Raw genomic sequence first — 19,432 nt, 5'->3', positions numbered from 1 at the left:
GTAAGATTAGTGCCCTTATAAAAAGAGACCAGAGAGTCACCCCTTCCACCATGAAGGATTCAAGAAGTTGGCAGTCTTCACCCTGGATGAAGGCTCTCCCCAGAGAATGACCAGGCTGGCAACCTGATCTCTATCTTCCAGACTCTGGAACAAATAAATATTTGTTGTTTATAAGCTATCCAATCCATAATCTTTTGTTATAGCTGCCTGAGCTAAGACAAAAACTATAGACTTCAGTTAACAATAATGCACCAATATCATAATTGTAACAAATGTATCACTCTAATGTAAGATGTTAATAACAGGAAACTGTGTGCAGAGGTATATGGGAACTCTGCATTATCATCTCAATTTTTCCATAAATCTAAAACGGTTTTTTAAAAGTCTGTTAAATAAAATTTAACATCTTGTCCTCTTGCATCCCCTTGGAGAACAATGTAAGGAAATGTGTGGTGGGGAGACGTCTGTGTTAATATACTCATGTTTTATCTCACCTTACAGGTTTGAGGTTTCCTCCTCTTCCGTCTTCTGTCCTAACCCAGGCACTCAGAGATTTCAGAAAAGCTGCTTCTCAGTCCTCCATGACATTCACCCTAAACTCTTCCAATTAGTAAAGCACAGATCAGACCAAATCGGGTTGGAGAACTTTGGGTTACCTGGGTGAGGTGAGGTAGCTTTGAAGACCTAATTGTGGGGAAGTTAATACATGTCCTGAGTCCAAGGATTCCCAGGTAGAAGATGTACCAAAGAGTGTGGAGGATGCTCTTCTGTACCAGGCTCCAGAAGATCACCCCTAGCCATCATCCCTCCTTGGAATTGCCTCAGCTAAGAAGACTCACCTCGCCCAAGGTCACATTTGGTAATAAGCCACATCTACTGGCTCAACAACATGGTTATATAAAAGCCCAGCACTTTCACCAGTTCAGGTCAACCCTGAAGGAACATCTTGGCACCAGAGCTCCATGGGAGGCCACCTGAGGTCCTCACTGGGACTTCACTGCCGCTCAACTTCTTCGATACAATCCTGTTCCTTTTCCTCCCTCTACAGATATTGATTCTAAAAGTACCCCTTGAAAAATAACATGCTGATCTTCACTTCCCAAGGAAACCAACCAGAGACAAAGAGGCTGTGCTGGATACCAGAAAAAAGTGGGGATCCCTTTGTCTCTAGGGGCCACAAGAGTCATGGAAGGATGAATTGTTTATATATTCTGCCATATACCAAACTGCCTTACTATATTGAGAGCAATGAGAATCCACAGAAATGTTTAGGTCACAGAAAGGTGTAATCAGATCTGTGTTCTAAAAGACCTGGCTGAAAAAAGAGGAAGAGATTACAGGGCAGGGTGGAAAAAACTGGGGTAGCCTAATTAGGAGGTAATCATTTTTATTCAGGCAAGAGATGATGGTGGAGATGGAGAACTAGATTTAAGAGTCATTTAGGCGGTAAAACTAAGAGGGCCGAATAGGGAATAGACATGAGTGGATGAGTGGGAGGATGTAGAAGGTGGGTCTCTTCTTGGTTTAAGCAAAGAGACAGATGATATGCCACATACTGAACAGGGTGGGGTGTGCGAAAAGAATGTCTCAGTGTAGATCATGAACTCAGTTTTGAATGTTTGAGGTATAGAAATGAAGATTACAAGGTCAAAGGATATATAGGTCTGAATGATGGGTTCAGAATTACTCAGCTACTGGGAAGTGGAATTTGAACCTAGAGTGTATCTGGTTCCAAAACCAGTGTTTTTGACCATCATGCCACTCAAAATCTCACCCTCTGAAGACTTTACAGTCCAATACAACGTTTGAAAATGGCTGGAGGTGGGAGGAAATGTGGGATGGTGGAGACTAGAGAAAAGAGGTTGTCCATTTCTCAGCAGGGTCCATGGGTGGGCTTCCCAGTGTGGAATTCATCATTCCAGAACAATGGGTTAGAATGGTGACATCACAAGGCAGTGGGAGTCTTGCCATCTCATAGAGGATGTTTGGGCCCTGCTCTGCACTTTCCTCTTCTAACACGTCTCCTGGCCTTGACATCTAGTTGGTCCCTGAGGAAAAGGCAGGGATCAAAGGAAGCAATGGAGAAACAGCCATAGCAGTCAGTGCCTGACTATGGATGTTTGGACATTAAAGGGTTACCAGTTGACAGTGGGACAAGAGTCCCTGAATACAACTTTTGTGCTTGGACTCAGCCCATTCCAGAGATGAGAGAGAAAGAGGTGAACATGCTGGTTCCTCTCTGTTTCTAAGAGTGCTTCTTCTGCCTCTTTACTTCTTTACTACAGAGCTGGCCCCAGACCCAGTACAGACAGGAGAGGCAGCCCTCACTTTCCCAGGTATGTTTCTATGTGTTGTTTTTCCTCTTCAAGTGTGTTCCCTACAGCCTGGCATTCTCCATAGCCCCACCCTCAATCCTATAACACATAAATAATCACTATCTCCAAAACTTTAACCTCTTTCCCAGTCAAAAACAATTCCTCTGCAGGAAGGAGAAAAGAGGCAACTTCCTATATTGTATGCAGGGACCCAGGGCAGAGCCAAGAGCCCGCAGCAGACATTGCATTAGGGCTCATTTTATACCTTTGACACCTCTAGAATGGGGAGGAGGAGTCTCTTGTAAAGTTCAACTCTACTGCCAAGAGGCCAAGGCCAGAGAGATCTAGCCTCCTCCCTGCAGCTGTGCAGCTCAGTGAGGCCCAGATGTTGAGCTCATGCAAGAGCTGTAACACAACTGCCCATCACAAGTTTCCAGAAGCCTCTGGCCCAGCCTATGACTCTGAGGATGCTGGACAGGGAAAGGCTATGGGATTAGGGAGAATCTCCAGGATGGGATGAGATCCAGGAAGGAGCAAAAGCCTCGAGCGTTATACCCCCCAACTCTGGAAACTTACACATTTCCAGCAGCAACTTATCAGCTCATAGCAACCTTGTCTGTACAATTTATAATCCCAAAGGAAAAGAGTTACGGTTCCACAGCCTTTCCTTGCATCATGATCTCCTTCCTCTGACACTGTGGAAGCAGGACCTGTCCTCTCTCCTCAGAGCACACAGTGCCAGGCCCCTCCAGGACCACAGTCAGATGGAATAGGCTCCAGGGGCCGCCGTGATGCCTGTCCCTGTTCCCTCATTCTGCCAACTTCTGTCATCTCTGCTGCTGGCCCTGCTGCTGAAACTGACAGGTGTGTGGGACTTCAGGTGTGTGTGGTGGCGGCTTCCCTCTGCCTGTTTACTGTTTTCTCCCCACATGTCTCCCTAGAATTTCCTTTGGGAAGGATTTCTTTGTCCCATCGCAAAACAGGCAGAATTTAGAGATCTAGGCTGGAATGGTCCCCAGCTCACAAAATCTCACAGTAGCTGAGTCTGTTTCACACCCTTTAGTTCAGGTAATGGATTCACCCCCCAGGGTCAGAGGGCTGAGCACAGCAAACATCACAGCTTTCATCCCCCAGCCACTGGGAACAAAGGCTCTGTCTTTTAAATTTATTACTACCACACAAATGCTACCTCCTTAAAGGAGAAAGAAATGTTGGAAAACATGAAATTAAAAGCAAGAAAAGAGTTCACAAGGCCTCCACCAGGAGATAATCACTGTTAAAATTTTGCAGAGGTCTGAGTGCTCATAAAACATTGGCCAAAGGTGCACGCTAGAGGTCTCTTGGGTCAGTGATGGAAGCTGAGCCCTGCGTCTCCCCAGCATAGCTGTGTGGTTCTGCCTCTACTTGCTGAAAAGGCTAAATGAGCTTGTGGAGTCTCTTCCCAAGTTCATCAGTCCATCTTGACAGACGTCTTGAATCCTAATTGCCACAGCAGATAGCTTGAGGGGTTTAGACCAGATGAAAGAAGAAGCAAGATAATTATCTAAGTATGAGAAAAAAGGGGGAAGACTTGGATCTTGGGAGGATAAAATATATGAGGATATTTTAGAAAATACCGAGAAAAATTAACACCAATTTCATACAATCCCTTCAAGAAAACAGGAAAGAAGGCAATTCACTTTATGAGGAAATTATTACCTTGATAGCAAAAGTAGATAAAGACTGTACATAAAAAAGAAAACTACAGACCAACATCTGTCATGATCTTAGATGCAAAATTCCTCAACAAAACATTGGCAAATAGAATATAACATTATATGATGTTCTATACTGTGACTAAGTCAGGTTTATTTTAGGCATAAAAAAATGTTTAAACATTTGAAAATGAATCTCTGTAATGTATCACATCAACTGGTTAAAGAAGAAAAAAATTGCATGACTGTATCAATTGATGCAGAAAAAGCACTTGACAGATCCAGTACCTACTAATGATGAAAACTCTCAACAAACCAGAAATAGGGAGGAATTCCCTCAACTTGATAAAGAACGTTGACCAAAACCCTACAGCTATCACTATACTCAATGGTGCAAGACTTTTTCCTCCCTAAGATAACGAAAAAGACAAGGATATCTATTCTCACAACTCTTATTCAACATAGTGGAGAGAGAGAAAGGGAAAAATAAGGAAAGGAATATAGATTGGAAATGAAGAAATAAACCTGTTTGCAGATGGCATGATTTTCTACATAGAAAATCCCAAACAATCTACTAAAAAAGCCAAAACCAAACAATTAAAAAACTCCCAGAGTTAAGTGAGCTCAGCAAGGTGGCAGGATATAAGATCAACATACAAAATCAATTACACTTCTACACACTAAAACAAGCACGTGACCACTTACGTTAGCCCCACAAAATGAAATACTCAGGTATAAACCTACTATGTACAAGATCTGTATGAAGAAAGGTACAAAACTAATCAAAGACATCAGAGAAGAGCTAAATATGTACACTTATTTATATACATATTTATATATGTTTATGGATAGTAATATCAATATTGCCAAGATATTAGTCCTTCACAACTTGATCTATAGATTAAATGCAATCTCAGTTAAAAACCAGCAAGTTATTTTATGAATATTGACAAATTGATTCTAAAGTTTATATGAAGGGGCAAAAGACCCAAAATAGCCAACATATTATGGGAGAAGAACAAACTCACTTTTCACCAAAATTAACTCAAAATGGATCACAGACCTAAACGTATAAAGCACAAAATTATAAAACTCTGAAAGATAATGTAGAAGAAAACCTAGATGACCTTTGGTATGACAGTGATTTGTTGTTATAAATAGGCTTTATATTTCAATGCAGTTTTAGATTCACAGCAAAGTTGATCAGAAGTTACAGTAGTATTTCCCTATACTACTCCCTGCCCCCACACATCACTGCCTCTTCTGTTTTCAGCATTCTTCACCAGAGTAGTACATTTGTTACAATTAATGAACGAGCACTGACAAATTGTTAACACTCAAAGTCCACAGTTTGAATTGTGGGTCACTCTTGGTGGTGTACATTCTATGGGTTTGGATAAATGTATTATGATATGCAACCACCCACTTTATGGTACTACACAGAGTAATTTCACTGCCATAAAAGTTCTCTGTGCGCTGCCTATTTATCCCTCTTTCCACCCTAACCCCTGGCAACCACTGATATTTTTACTGTCTTCCTAGTTTTGCATGTCAGATAGTTTCCATGTCATATAATTGGAATCCTGCAGCATATAGGCTCATGCTTTCAATTAGTAATAAGCATTTAAGGTTACTCCTTGTCTTTTCAGAGCTAATTGCCTCGTTTCTTTTCAGTGCTGAATAATATTCTACAGTCAGGGTTTGTCAAAATGTCTTTATCCATTTATCTACTGAAGATCATCTTGTGGCTTACAAGTTTGCACAATTATGAATAAAGCTGCTATAAACTATGAGGGAGAATCTGTTCCAGGCTTCTCTCCTAGCTTCTGGTAGCCTCAAACACGCCTTAAATTGTAGACGGCATTCTTTCCCATCTTCACAAAATTTTCTTCCTGTGCGTGTCAGCTAAGCTAAGTTGTGCCTAAATTTCAGATTCACATAAGCTGTGAAATAATAGGTATTTTTAAGCCACTAATTTTGTGGTAATTTGTTACTCCAAAATAGAAAATAAATATGCTAGGATTGAGAAATCATTCAGGAGAAAAATCTTCCATAGTTTTGTAGTATTTGTCTTGTATATATTCTGTGTATCTTCCGTGAATTCTATGTCAGTGCTCCTTGTGTGATATACAAGAACACACAGCAAGAGCAATTAACTACTAAGGAGTAAGAATTTGTTGGATTGGAATGAGCATCAACGAACATGAAACGTTGTAATAGCTGAGATGTTTTCATACTCTAGTAACCAATCTTCACTCAGGGAAAATATAAATTTCATGCATAATACAAGTCTCAACGTGGATTTGGGCACACGGGGTAAACGGGCTTCCACATGAAGAGAGGGAGATGTCTCTATATGAAAGTCACAGTCTGAATATAGTATGTTGGTTATCAGCACAATGCCCTGAGCTTGGGGACTTATCTCTAATTCTAAGACATAAAGAAAAACCTGACTCAAATCCTATTTTACATTTTTCATTTAATATAAATGTATTCATTGTTTCACTGAAAATATTTATTTGGTGCCTCCTATGCTCCAGGGTATCTCTATATCCTGATGCAGAAGGAAGGCGCCATCCTCCTTTCTGTACACTGGTCCCCTTCTCTTCATCCCATATGGCAGCCAAATTTGTAATTTTCATAGTTTGATGCTAATACCTGCTGCTGAAGAGTGTGCAGTCAGACTCCACCTTCAACTAGAGCCAGACCCTGAGAACATTTTGTGCTAAGGCAAGAAACATGAGAAGTGACACAAAGTTTCTTTCCAGGAATTTCAGGTGAAGAGTTCCAGGTGAACCAGCCTGAGAGTTTGCTGTCAGCCGAGGCTGGAGATGTCATAACCTTGGTCTGCAATATGCCTGCTCTGTCCCCGGCAGGGCCCGTCTTGTGGATCAAGGAGACTGGGCTAGAACGAAAATTAATCTACAGTTTCAACGGAAACCAATTTCCCCGAGTATCCCAAGTGGTAAGCCCAAAGGCCAACCAAACAGACTATTCCATCCGCATCAGTAATGTGTCGCCTGAGGATACTGGTACCTATTACTGTGTGAAGTTAATCATAGCATTTCCTAACATGGAGTATGTATCTGGTCCAGGCACCTACGTGTCCGTGAATGGTGAGTACAGTGTGACAAACTCCAGCTTTCTGATTTTAAGATAAATTTTTTTTGAAAAATCTTTAAGATGTACAAAATCATTACTACATACTGGATGTTGTACCCCTTAATTCACAAACTACCCTGTAGGCTGGGATGCTGTAGATGGCCCTTCTGATCAGTCATTCAAGGTTCCTATGCCCAATATTGAATCAAGCCATGTTGACAGTCATGCCTTTCTCTAATGGCTGGCACCACCAGAAACTGAATACAGGGCAATGGACATTCCCAGCTGAAAACATACTGCATAGGTAAAATGTATTACATATGTGCACAGTATGGTCCAAAAAGTTGGAAAACTCAGACTTGGAAGGTTGACTAGCTTTTCTGAGGCTTAGGGACAGACCTTGGCCCAGAAATGTGCATTGTTTCTACTATGCCCTATTTCCTGACCCTGAATATCAGAAATAGGTACTTGCAGCTACATCTTGGCTTCTGGATTCAGGATGAAATCTCAGCATGGGTGAAGTTAGCCCCAAATGCCCAATATCTCATGAGCCAAAACAAAGGGTTACTCAGGCAGGCAGGCTCTCTACCAGCCTGCACTATTCCATTCACCCATTTCCAACTGATGAGATTAAGACCTGGTGGCAGGTATCTGAGAGGTCATCACAATTCAGTCAGAGACCTTGTTTCCTACACAGGAAGTCAATGAGTAGGTGTATCTTCCTACTATGGTCGGGGGTAGCTTCTGGGGAATCATGAGATCAGAAGGGGTGTTGAGCGTCATCCACTCCCAGGTCTTGTTTGAAAAGCCCTCCTGGAGGGGTTGAGTCACCCTCCTGGCACTTGATCTTTCCCTGGTCTGCCCTGAGAGTTCTACTCCCAATTCTGCTTTTCTCTTATTCTCTGAAAACAACCAGTGTTTCCATCTCCTTGCCACTGTCTGAATTAATTTCAGGAAATATGGTGAGATTAAGGGTGTCCTTTTCTGCCAGGAAAACTGGTCTTCCCCACTGGTGTTTTCCTCAAGCTGAACCACATTCCATGGCATCCAACTGACCAGGGAAAATTCACATATTTCTTTCGAGCTGAAAAATATACATACAGGTGGCTTACCCACCATTCTCTCCTAGCCTCAACAGCCAAGAGTTCCTTCTTTACCCTAACCTGCATCTTAGGCCATCTGTGGTTCTGATGCTTCTACAACCTGAAAGGAAAGATCATTACCAGGACCGGACATCATGGGAGATAGTAATGCTGGGAGTACTGAGTTAGGGGTCACTGGTAGACCCTCCAAAACTGATGAGATCCCCTGAGGCTCTAGTGTTTTTGTTGAGAAAAATAAACTGTCCCCCTCCTCCCTCTTGAGGAGATAAGCAGAGGATCTTGGGGAACATATGCCCTCCTGATATTTAGGTTTCCGATCTCTTTATTTCCCCTTTCTCCACACCTCTCCGCACTGATGTCTCCACAGAATCAATGACTGATTACCCTTCAGAGGGGAGATGAAGGCCAATTCCAAACCCTCTGGATGTGTGGGACTGGCAGACGGGACCTGAATCCGTCTCCAAATACACTGAGTAACTGTTGGCATTCAGACGGGAAGAAGAACTCGTCTCTATGAATACTACCCATTCATAATTCCAACCCTCCCCCTCCATCCTCCTCTCACCTTGCTTAGGAGCTGAGAAATGAAATTGGGGAGGTGATGTATCTGGTCTTCTGACCTGACTTCCCTCTGTTAGCACCCAGGGAAGGAGCTGCCTCCAATTGCAGAGGCCTCTCTAAACTTAGCGTGTGGGTACTCACATATGTCACTAAAAGAATTAGTGAATGAGGACCAACCATGATTTGGATCCAGTTTCCTCAGTCCTGCCTAGGCCAGAGCAAGGGAAATGGGAGATGATTTTGAGTTTCTTTCCAGGAACCACAGATGAAATGTTCAAGGTGCAACAACCTGAGATGTCACAGACTGTATCAATTGGGGAAACACTCATCTTGAGTTGCAGTATACCAGATTCATTTCCGAAAGGACCCGTCTTATGGTTCAAGGGAACTGGACGAAAACGTAAATTAATCTACAATTTCAAAGGAGGTCTCTTTCCCAGAGTCAAAAAAATTGGAAACACGGCCAAAGCTGGCAACACAGACTTTTCCATCCGCATCAGTGAAATCTCTCTTGCAGATGCCGGCATCTACTTCTGTGTGAAGTTCAAGGAGGGAAAACCTGACATAGAGTACCAGTCAGGTCGGGGCACCCAGGTGTTTGTGACTGGTGAGTTTGACTCCTCCACCTTCTGTCATGTGTCACTTCTGTCTCAGTAATCATGTCCTCCAGTCACTCAGCAACTACATTGTGCTAAATATTACTGAAGGTACAACATACATTTGATTTCATCATTCTCTCAGCATCTTGTTAATTTAAGTGTTTTACAGGCACAGAAACTGAGAGTCAGAAAGGTCACTGAGCAATGAGAGATATTTTGCTTAACATTCCAACATTCAACCCACCCCCAATAGCTAGGCTAAACCAATTAAGGTAATTTTATGTCCCCTACCAGAGGCTGAATCAAATATGAAACTGACTTAAGCCAGTCTGTGTCCACAGAGAAATCTGGGAAACTAATGCCATTCTCTCTCCTGTTGACTAGGAACAAGCAATAATTCTGCCCCAGATACTCCAGACAGACATCTCTTGACAGTGAGGGGAGCCAAGCTGAGGAAAAATCTGCTCTAGAGAAGTGCAAAAGTGTAAAGAATGTGGGTTGGCAACATTGAACAGCCATATTGTTCCCGGTTCCAACTGCACTTCTGGACCTCCAGTTATAAGACAGTAAACATCTTCTTTAAGCCTGTTGGCTAAAGTCAGCACTTTCTAATGGATGCCAGCTGATAAAGAGCATTCACAGAGCACTGTAGTACAATTTCAGATCAATTTTTTTCTGTTCCTGAAGCCCTTCTTTTTTATTTTGTTTTTCTATTTTGTTATGACCTCTGAACTCTGAGCAATACTCAGCCTGAGAAGTGATTAAATTGGTGATACTATTATATTACTGTTTATTGGGCATCTATTATATTTCAAGCACTTTCCCCATATTATTGTATTTACTTGCATAGCAACCTGAGCTTAAGGATGCTTGGCCTCATTGTACAGACAAGGAAACGGATTCAATGAGATTCAGGAGTACAGATAATAAGTGAAAGAGGTGAGGTCTGGGATCTCTCCAGTATGCTTTATATTGGTGAAGAAACTTTTTTTACAAAGAGTAAGAACTCAACACATTAGTTTAAGCCAAAAAAAAAAAAAAAAAAAAAAAGGTTGGGGAGTTAAGTGATCCTGTATCTGAGGATTCTAGCGTCTTCACAGCATCCAAGGTGGGAATCAAAAACTAAGTCTAGAGATGGGCTCACAGCCTCCCAGATTCTTATTCTCTGGAAGTTCTCTCATCTCTGTCTCTTCCTGGATTTGTCTCTCTTGCTTGCACGTAGGCCTCAGTCATATGATAAATAAAGAAAATGCTGACATTCATTTAGTCATCCTAGCAACCAGGAGAGAAAGAGAGCTTCTTTTTTCCAGACTCCACAAATGAGTCCAAGTGAATCACCTGAATTTGCCTTTCCTGCGCCTTTCACTTATTCATTGTTGCAAAGGAGAGGCAGTGTTAGGTAGGGAAATCATCAACCCAATGAAACAAGTGCTGAACACACTGAAAACAACAGGGGTCCACTGCAAGGTCAAAATCCTTCATTTAACATATGAGGAAGTTGAGACCCAGAGATTGGGCTTGCCTGCAGGTATACAGGCAGATCTCTCACTCCCATAATCCTTTAGGTTTATGGCTTTGCCGTCTTCCTAATAAGAAGACCCTGGTTAGAGTGGAGCTGTGGGTGTGCATGAAGATGATTTAGAGGGAAAAAACTATGAATGACTTCAATTTTCCTATTAAAATCCAAATAGTCAGATATGTAGTGAATTTATACCACTTCTACATAATAAATGAAAAGCACACAACAACTTTTAAATACTGAACTACATACACATATGTTTGCTGTGGTTGCTGTAACCAACTGTCACAAACTTCAGGGTTTTAAAACAGCAGGAATAGACTTCTGTGGATGGCATGACAGTGTGAGGAGCTCCACAAATCTACTTTCCAGTGAAACTGGTAAAAACTATTTTAAAAAATTATTTAGGGGAGTGACATCAACAAGATGACAGAGTAGCAAGCTCCCAAACTTTGTTCTTCACTCATAGGGGATTCCAGTGAACACTGTAGGAAACTCTGCAATGTTTTTTACACTCATACCCTTCCTCCAACCTGTTATAGCAACACAACGGGGAGGAAACCTCCCATACCTGCTCCTCCCTCAGAAATACAGTGGACCATGCATCCAATATTCTGACTTGTCTGGGGGCTGCCTGAGGGATTCGTTTCTATCTCATCTGACTCAGAGCACTAATAGGAATAGCAGCACAGTTCAGAAGTGCTGAGAAGAAAGGCTGTGGAAGGGGTTCACTAGAGCTGTAGAATTATGCAGTTCTACAGGAAGACATGGGAATGAGATTGTGAGCTCCTGAGAAGAAACAGGTAAGTTGTTTAGGGAATTTGAGATAGCTAAGTACACATATAAGCCTAGAGAAGACATATCCCCAGAAAAGGTTTGAAAGACCCCAGAATCTAGCCAGGAGGACTGAAGAAGATATTCCCCTGCACAAAGCCAGTCCATAAAGAGATGGTTATCTTAGTCCATTCGGGTGACTATAACAGAACACCATACACAGAGTAGTTTATAAATAATAGAAATTTATTTCTCACAGTTCTGGAGGCTGGAAATCCAAGATCATGGCAACAGCATAGCCAGGTAAGAGTTCTATTCTGGATCACAGAACTCTCATTGTATCTTCACACAGCAGAAGAGACAAGGGAGCTCTGTGTGGTCTGTTTTATAAGGCCATTAATACCATTAATGTATTATTAGTATCATTTATTGTGATTCTACTTTCATGACCTAAGCACCTCCTAAAGGCTCCACCTATGAATACTATCACATTTTGGGGATGGATTCCAACATATGAATTTGAGGGACACAAAAATGGTCTATTTAAATGCCCAAATCTCAACAAAAGATCAGAAAGCATACAAAGAGTGGGAAAACACAGCCTAATCAAATGAAAAAATCAAAATGCCAGAAGCTGACCCTAAAGAAACTCAGATCATGTACTGGCCCACATGTATGAAGAGAAAATCTAGCTCAAGGGCAGAAACTGACATTGCCAGCAGGAGAAAAACCAGCTTAGTAATGAGATACAAACCCCTTGGACACTGACCCAGCCCCCAACCAAGGCATGCTCAGTGGGATAAAAGTGAGACCAACACAGAAGTATAAACTCTTCAGCCTCTCCCATGACACCAAGGCAGAGACTTCCGTAACAGAAGGGAGAAACCTAACTTCCTCAGAGCTTCTGCTCAAGTACTCTCAGACATGCCCCCTGCCCCAGTAGGTGATGACTGCCATTGAGCACAGCAGAAGCTTCAACTGCAGTTTGGCTCTGGCTCTAGTCCCTCCATCTCCAGCCCTAACTCTCATCAAGGTTGTGGCTGCCAGCAAATCCTGAGAGAAGTGACCCATGCTCATTTCAGATCCAGCTCGCCTATCAAAGCTACTATGCACACACAGACTGTATAGGGATGGTCCAACACAAGACCATCCCTTCAAGATTGCAGTAAGTGACTGTTTCACCTATTTATATACAGAGAAAGTTGAACAAAATGAGAAGATAGAGAAATATATTTCAAACCAAAGAACAAGAAAAAAACCCTGAAAAAACTAATAAAATGAGATTTTAAAATTGAACAGATAAAGAGTTCAAAGCAATAGTAATAAGAATGCTAACTGAACTTAAGAAAAGAATATATGAACACAGAATTTTAACAAAGAACCAGAAAGCATTTTTTTAAAAAGTCAGGGTCATGGCTGAAGAATACAATGTCTAAAGTGAAAATTATACTCAAAGCAATTAACAGCAAACTAAGTGATACAGGAGAACACGTAAGTGGTCAGAAAGGTAGAACAATGGAAATAACGTATTCAGAACAGAAAAAGAAAATTTTTTAAAAATGAGGATAGTTTAAGGGACTTCTGTTACAACATCTAGAATACTAACATTCAGAGTACAGGGATTCCAGAAAGAGAAGACAGAGTGGGGAAGAAAATGTATTTGATAAAATTATGGCTAAAAACCTCCCAAGCTGAAGAAGGAAACAGATTTCCAGGTACAGGAATCACAAAGAGACCCAAACAAGATTAACTTAAAGAGACCCACACCAAGACATATAAAATGCTAAAGTGAAAAATAAGAAAATAATTTTAAAGGCAGCAAGAGAAAAACAAAGAGTCACATAGAAGGGAACCTCTATACAGCTATAAATTGATTTTTCTGCAGAAACTTTGCAGGCCAGCAGGGATTGGCATGATACAAAGAGCTGAAAAGTAAAAACCAACAACCTACAGGGTAATCATTTAGAACTGAAGCAGAGATCAGAGCTTCCAAAACAAGCACAACTAAAAGAGATCATCAATACTAAACCAAACATAAGTAGTATTAAAGTGCCTTTTTAAGTGAAAAAGAACAGACTAACAAGAAGTAAGAATTTATAGGAAAAGGAAATCCCTACTACTAAAGGCAAATAAACTAGTACAAAGGTTAAAAGACAAAAATTGTAAAATCAACTATAACTACAATAAACAGTTAAGGTACAGGCATGAAGATATCAAATATGATACCAAAACAGAAACGTAGGAGATGGGGGAAGATGTGGATCTTTTAGAATATGTTTGAACTTAAATGAGCATTATTTAAAAATAAGTAGATATAGTTCTAAGTCAACATATATGAACTCAATGGTAACCACAAATCAAAAACCTACAATAGATATACACACAAAAAAGAAGGAACACAAGCATAACACTAAAGAAAATCATCAAGCCAAAAGGAAATAACTAACAGAAGAAAAAAACAGACAATCAAAAACAACCAGAAACCATTGTATTTTAATTAAAAAAAAAAAAAACAGAAACCAAGTAAGAATATGATGATACCCATCAACAATCTCTTGAAATGTCATTGGACTAAATGCTTGATTCAAAAGAAATAGGGTAACTGATTGGTTTAAAAAGAAGATCCATATATTTTCTACCTACAAAAGACTCAATTCAGAGCTAAAGACACACACTGAAAGTGAGAGGATAGAAAAAGACATTGCATGCAAATGGAAAAAAAATAAGAAGCACTATATATAAGGAAACATAGACTTTAAAACAAAGTCTGTATGCCCAAAAAAGAATGTTGTATATGATAAAGGGATCAATAAAAGTAGGACATAACTCTCATGAACATATATGTACAACAGCACACTTGATCTCATCAGAGTATGAATCAAAGAATTTGAACACAGTTCATTTGAAATCATTGAGTCAGAAGAGCCAAAGGACAAAGGAAGAGAAGTGAGGAGAGTATAGGGGCCCATAAAACACCATTAAGCAGAACAATATACACATTATGGGTATTCCAAAAGACAGAAAGAAAGAGAGAACTTATCTGAAAAATCAATGGTCAAAAACTTTCCAAAATTCAGGGGAAAAAAACAGGTATACAAGTTGTACACAAATCTGAATAACTCCAATCAGAGTAAATCCAGAGACCCACACTGAGACACATTATAATGAAACTACTGGAAGTCAAAGACAGAAAAACTTCATAGCATCAAGAGATAAGCAATTCATTACATACAAGAAGCTTCTTTTAGTGACATATGTGAGAAGCTTCTATAAGATTACCAGTGGATTACTTGGCAGAATCCAAGCAGATCAGAACACTATGGGATGATATGTTCAAATGCTTAAAGAAAAAACCTGTCAACCAAGAATACTGTATCCAACAACACTGTCCTTCAAAAGCGGAAGAGAAATTAAGTGGAAATTTTCCAGTTAAACAAACGTAGAGGGAGTTCACTACCACTCGACCTGCCCTAAAAGAACACTAAATGGAACCTTTCAAATTGAAATTAAAGAATGCTGGACAGAAACATGAAGCCATACAAAAATATAAAGTTCTTCAGTAAAGAAAAATACATGAACAAATATAGTAACCTCTATTACTATACTTTTGGTGCATTAGTTCACTATTATTTTGTGTATATAATTTTAATGAAAATACATAAAAAATACAAATCTATGTTAATGAGTATATAATACATAAAGATGTAATATGTAACAACAGCATAAAGTTGGGGTGGAGCTGTAACTTGTGGTTCAAGGACACTGAGCCAAAACAACAATTAATCTGCAGTTTCAATGGAAGCCATTTTCCCAGAGTAATCCAAATGGAAAATAATGACATGGCCAACCAAACAGACTATTCCATCCACATCACTAATGTGTTACCTGAGGATGCTGGCACCTACAGTGTGCCAAGTTAAGAAAAGGGCATCCAGCCCATTATGGACCAGTCACCACTGCATATGTAAATGGTGAGTACAAACTGGCCCACTTCTGCATTTGTAAAGATAAACTTAAAAAAACCTGTAACATGTACCAAATCATTACTACACACTGGATATTACGCCTCCGCATACAAACAGCACTGTAGGCTAGAATTCTACAGATGGCCTTTCTGATAAGCCATTCTGGGGTCCTGTGGCCAATGTTGAATCAAGACATGTTACTATGCCTTTCCCTGGCGGTCAATACCAACAGAACCCAATGACACAGGACAAGGGGACACTCCCATATAAAAAGATAGTGGGTAGGCAAAATGCAACTGCATGAGTGCACTGCATGCTTCTAAATGTGAGAAAACTGAGATTTAGAAGACTGTCTGACTTTTCTAAGACTTTAGGAACAATCCTGGAATGAGAACTATCCAATGTGTTTCTCCTACCCTGCACCTGAGACTGAATTTCCATTCACTGATCCTTATAGCCACATGTTAGCTTGTAGACTCATAATGAAGTCTCAGCACAGGTGAAGTTTGCACCCAAATGCCAAAATCTCCCAAGCCAAAACAAACAGATGGTCAGGTAGACAGAATCACCACAAGCCTGCACAATTTCACTCACCAATTTCCAACTGGAATGTGATCAAGACCTGTTGGCAGGTACCTGAGAAGTCGCCAGAAGTCAATTACTGGGTATGTCCTCCTACACAGCCAGGAGTAGCTTTCAGGGAATCATGAGACCAGGAGGAGGAGTCACGTGTGTCACCCACTCCTAGGTCTTCTTTGGAAAAGCCCTCCTAGAGTCACTCTCCTGGCACTTGACTTTTTCCTGGTCTGCCCTGAGAGTTCTACTCCCAATTCTGCTTTTCTCTTATTCTCTGAAAACAACCAGTGTTTCCATCTCCTTGCCACTGTCTGAATTAATTTCAGGAAATACAGTGAGATTAGGGTGTCCTTCTTTTCTTCCAGGAAAACTGGCCTGCCCTAATAATGTTTTCAAGTCTAGCCACATTTCACAGCATCCAATTCACCAAGGAAAATTCACATATTTCTTTCAAGCTGAAAAATGTACGTACAGGTGGCTTACCTGCCATTCTCTCCTGCATTGCAATTGCATAAAGTTCCATCTAATAGATCATCTTTATCAGGTTAAGTAACTCACTTCTATTTTCAAATATTTAAAGATGAACATTGATATTTTAACGTTTTCCTGCAACTATTGAGATGGCCACATGTTTTCTATTGCCTTTCTTTCAATGTGTAAGTGTGATGAATTATATGGTTTGATTTTGTAATATTAATTTCATTTTCCATTCCTGGAATAAAACCAACTTGGTGTTGGTGTGTTACTTGGTTTGCTAAAGTTTTACTTGGGATTTTTAAATCTGTTTTTAAGTGAGAATGATCTATGATTTTACTTCTTTATAATATCCTTGTTGGAGTTTTGTTATTGAAGTTACGCTAGCCTCAAAAAATGAGATGGGAAGTGTACCCTTTTTCTATTCTCCAAGAATGCTTATGGAAGATTGAAAGTACATTACTTGAATGTTTGTCATAACTTGCCTTAATGTCATCTAGAGCTAAAGATACTCTTCTATTATTTTTCCTCTAATAGTTTCACCAACTTTTAGATTTAAGAATGTAATCTGTTAGGAATTTTTTTGTGTTCAATGAGATTCATAAAACACTAATTATCCCCAACACAACATGTTGCCTGGCCCACTTTTTCACTGATCCCCAAATTCCCAACGTATGTGAGTTTTCTAATCCATTAGCCTTTTAGTAAACAGATTTAATTGCATTTCCTGTGTAGGTTTATATTATATTTTTCTTCCTTCCAAATCATTATTTATTCATAACTTTTTCTTGCTTCATGTATTGGCCAGATTCTCTAGTAAATCACCAAATAGATGCAGTGGAGTGTATGGTATCCTGTTGTTGCTAATTCTAAAGAACATTCTTTTCTTTTCCCAGGATATTTTTAAACCTTTATTAACTTATAATATACATAAAGAAAAGTTCATAGATCATGAAGTATAGATCAATAATCACATAGTGAACACACTTTGGTATCTAATACCTAAAGCAAGAAATTAAATGTTATTAGCTATCCATAAAGGACACTCTTGTAAAATTCCACATTAAAGGTGACATGTTGTTTTAGGATTTTGGTAGATAAATATCAGGTTAAGAAAGTTCCCTTCTATTCTCAGTTGTCTAAAAGTTACTAATGAGAATGAATAGTAGGAGGAACTAACACCAAAAATGGTAAGGGTATAGGAATGTGGCTCCTGAACAGAGAAACAGTGTGTCTGAGGAAAGAACACAAACTATGTGACTGGAGAAACCCATATTTCAATTTTCCAGCTCTGCCTACTGCTAGTATGTCCCTTGCCTCTATGAGCCTCCATTTCCCTTTTTATAAAATAGACATAATCACAGAGTTGTCAGAATTAAAATCATATAAAGCACACCCAATGCTGCCTGGCTCACCAACATTAATGGTTTATTATCTTCTTTCTTGTAGCTCCACCTTCTCTGCCTGTGATAATAGGCCCCTTGGGGAGGGCCCTAATTGGGCAGGCTGTGAATTTCAGCTGCACGTCCTATGGCTTCTTTCCTGAAAACATCAGCCTAAAGGTGGTTCCGAAATAGGAAGAAAACCTCAGCTCTCCAGACCCAGGTGGTCAAGTTGAAAGACACCAATATCTACAAAATCCCCAGTACCACTGAGGTAGTCCTGACTCTACAGGGCTTCTACACTTACGTCACCTTCGACGCGAACCACCTAAGCTTATGTTATTCTCTTCAAGGGACTATTGATTTGTCTAAGACCATGCTAGGTAGGTGACAACACATGTGGCTTTGGGGAACAGTTTTCCCCAAATTTTCTGCAGGGAGTAGGCCTAAATAATAACAGAATCTTCCAGCTGCTGAGTACCTACTCTGTGCTAGGGACTGCCACATGCTATGTAGCTTCTAACTAAATGGCCGTCGAGTAATAGGTAAGATGGATCTGATTGTTTCTTGGAATCTGAACCTTTGTCCTAGGCTATTTCAGTTCCAACCACCATGTCTCTCTTTGAACACCCTATCCCAAAGAAGATAAATTTCACCTGCAAGGCAAAGAAGTTCTATCCCCAGGGCATACAGCTGACCTGGCTGAAGAATGGAAATATCTCTCAGATAGATAAAACCCTGACCCACACCAAGAGGAGAGATGGACTGTACACCGTGCAGAGCTCAATCCTAGTGGACAGCCAACCGTACAGAGGACACTGTGCTCACCCGCCAGGTAGAGCAAGATGGGCAGCAGGAAGTCACTTCAAAAATGACATTTTTGGTTTCTGCTCATCTGGACAAGTCTAAAAATTAGCCAACGCCAAATCCTCAACAACTTATTTAAGGAAGCACTGATATCTTTCTTTAAAAGTTTCTTCTCAAAATTGTGTGATTTTAAATTATAAAAGCAAAGCTTGCTCTCTCTCTTTTTCTGTCTGTCTGTCTATCTGTCTGTCTCTCTCTCTCTCTCTCTCACACACACACACACACACACACTCACGGACATATCCAAACAATCCAAATGACTCAAAGTGACATGAAGTGGATTAGACATTATATAACTATTAGAAAACAGCACACCCAAATCCAACTCCCCAGAGAGATCGCCTGCTTACGATTTGCTCACATCCTTTTAGGTCTCATCTAGCCACAAAGCGGATCTCAGTTACCTGGTTGTGGGAGGACTAGATAAGGTCTGAGGCCCCTGCCAAACCAGGGAGGCAATGTTCCCTTGAATGACCTTAATGATTTCTTGCCAGGTTTTTT

The 19,432-nt window shown here is 40.3% G+C and overlaps 1 protein-coding gene across 1 annotated transcript in view; it reads left to right on the top strand.

Moving 5' to 3' along the window:
* The first annotated feature begins 3,019 nt into the window (after positions 1–3,019).
* The window catches only part of LOC105104313 (signal-regulatory protein beta-1), a 39,955-nt gene continuing 23,542 nt past the window's right edge, over positions 3,020–19,432 (top strand). Inside the window, exons 1-4 of the mRNA XM_064475988.1 lie at positions 3,020–3,179; positions 6,778–7,125; positions 9,032–9,382; positions 18,132–18,256. Coding sequence (XP_064332058.1) covers positions 3,107–3,179; positions 6,778–7,125; positions 9,032–9,382; positions 18,132–18,256 — 897 coding nt within the window. The 5' untranslated portion in view covers positions 3,020–3,106. The remainder of the gene's footprint in view (positions 3,180–6,777; positions 7,126–9,031; positions 9,383–18,131; positions 18,257–19,432) is intronic.

The sequence above is a fragment of the Camelus dromedarius genome, chromosome 18, assembly GCF_036321535.1.
Source record: "Camelus dromedarius isolate mCamDro1 chromosome 18, mCamDro1.pat, whole genome shotgun sequence".
Lineage (NCBI taxonomy): Eukaryota > Metazoa > Chordata > Mammalia > Artiodactyla > Camelidae > Camelus > Camelus dromedarius.
Note: the sequence above shows the minus strand (reverse complement) of the source record. Positions and strands in the feature narration are given on the sequence as shown.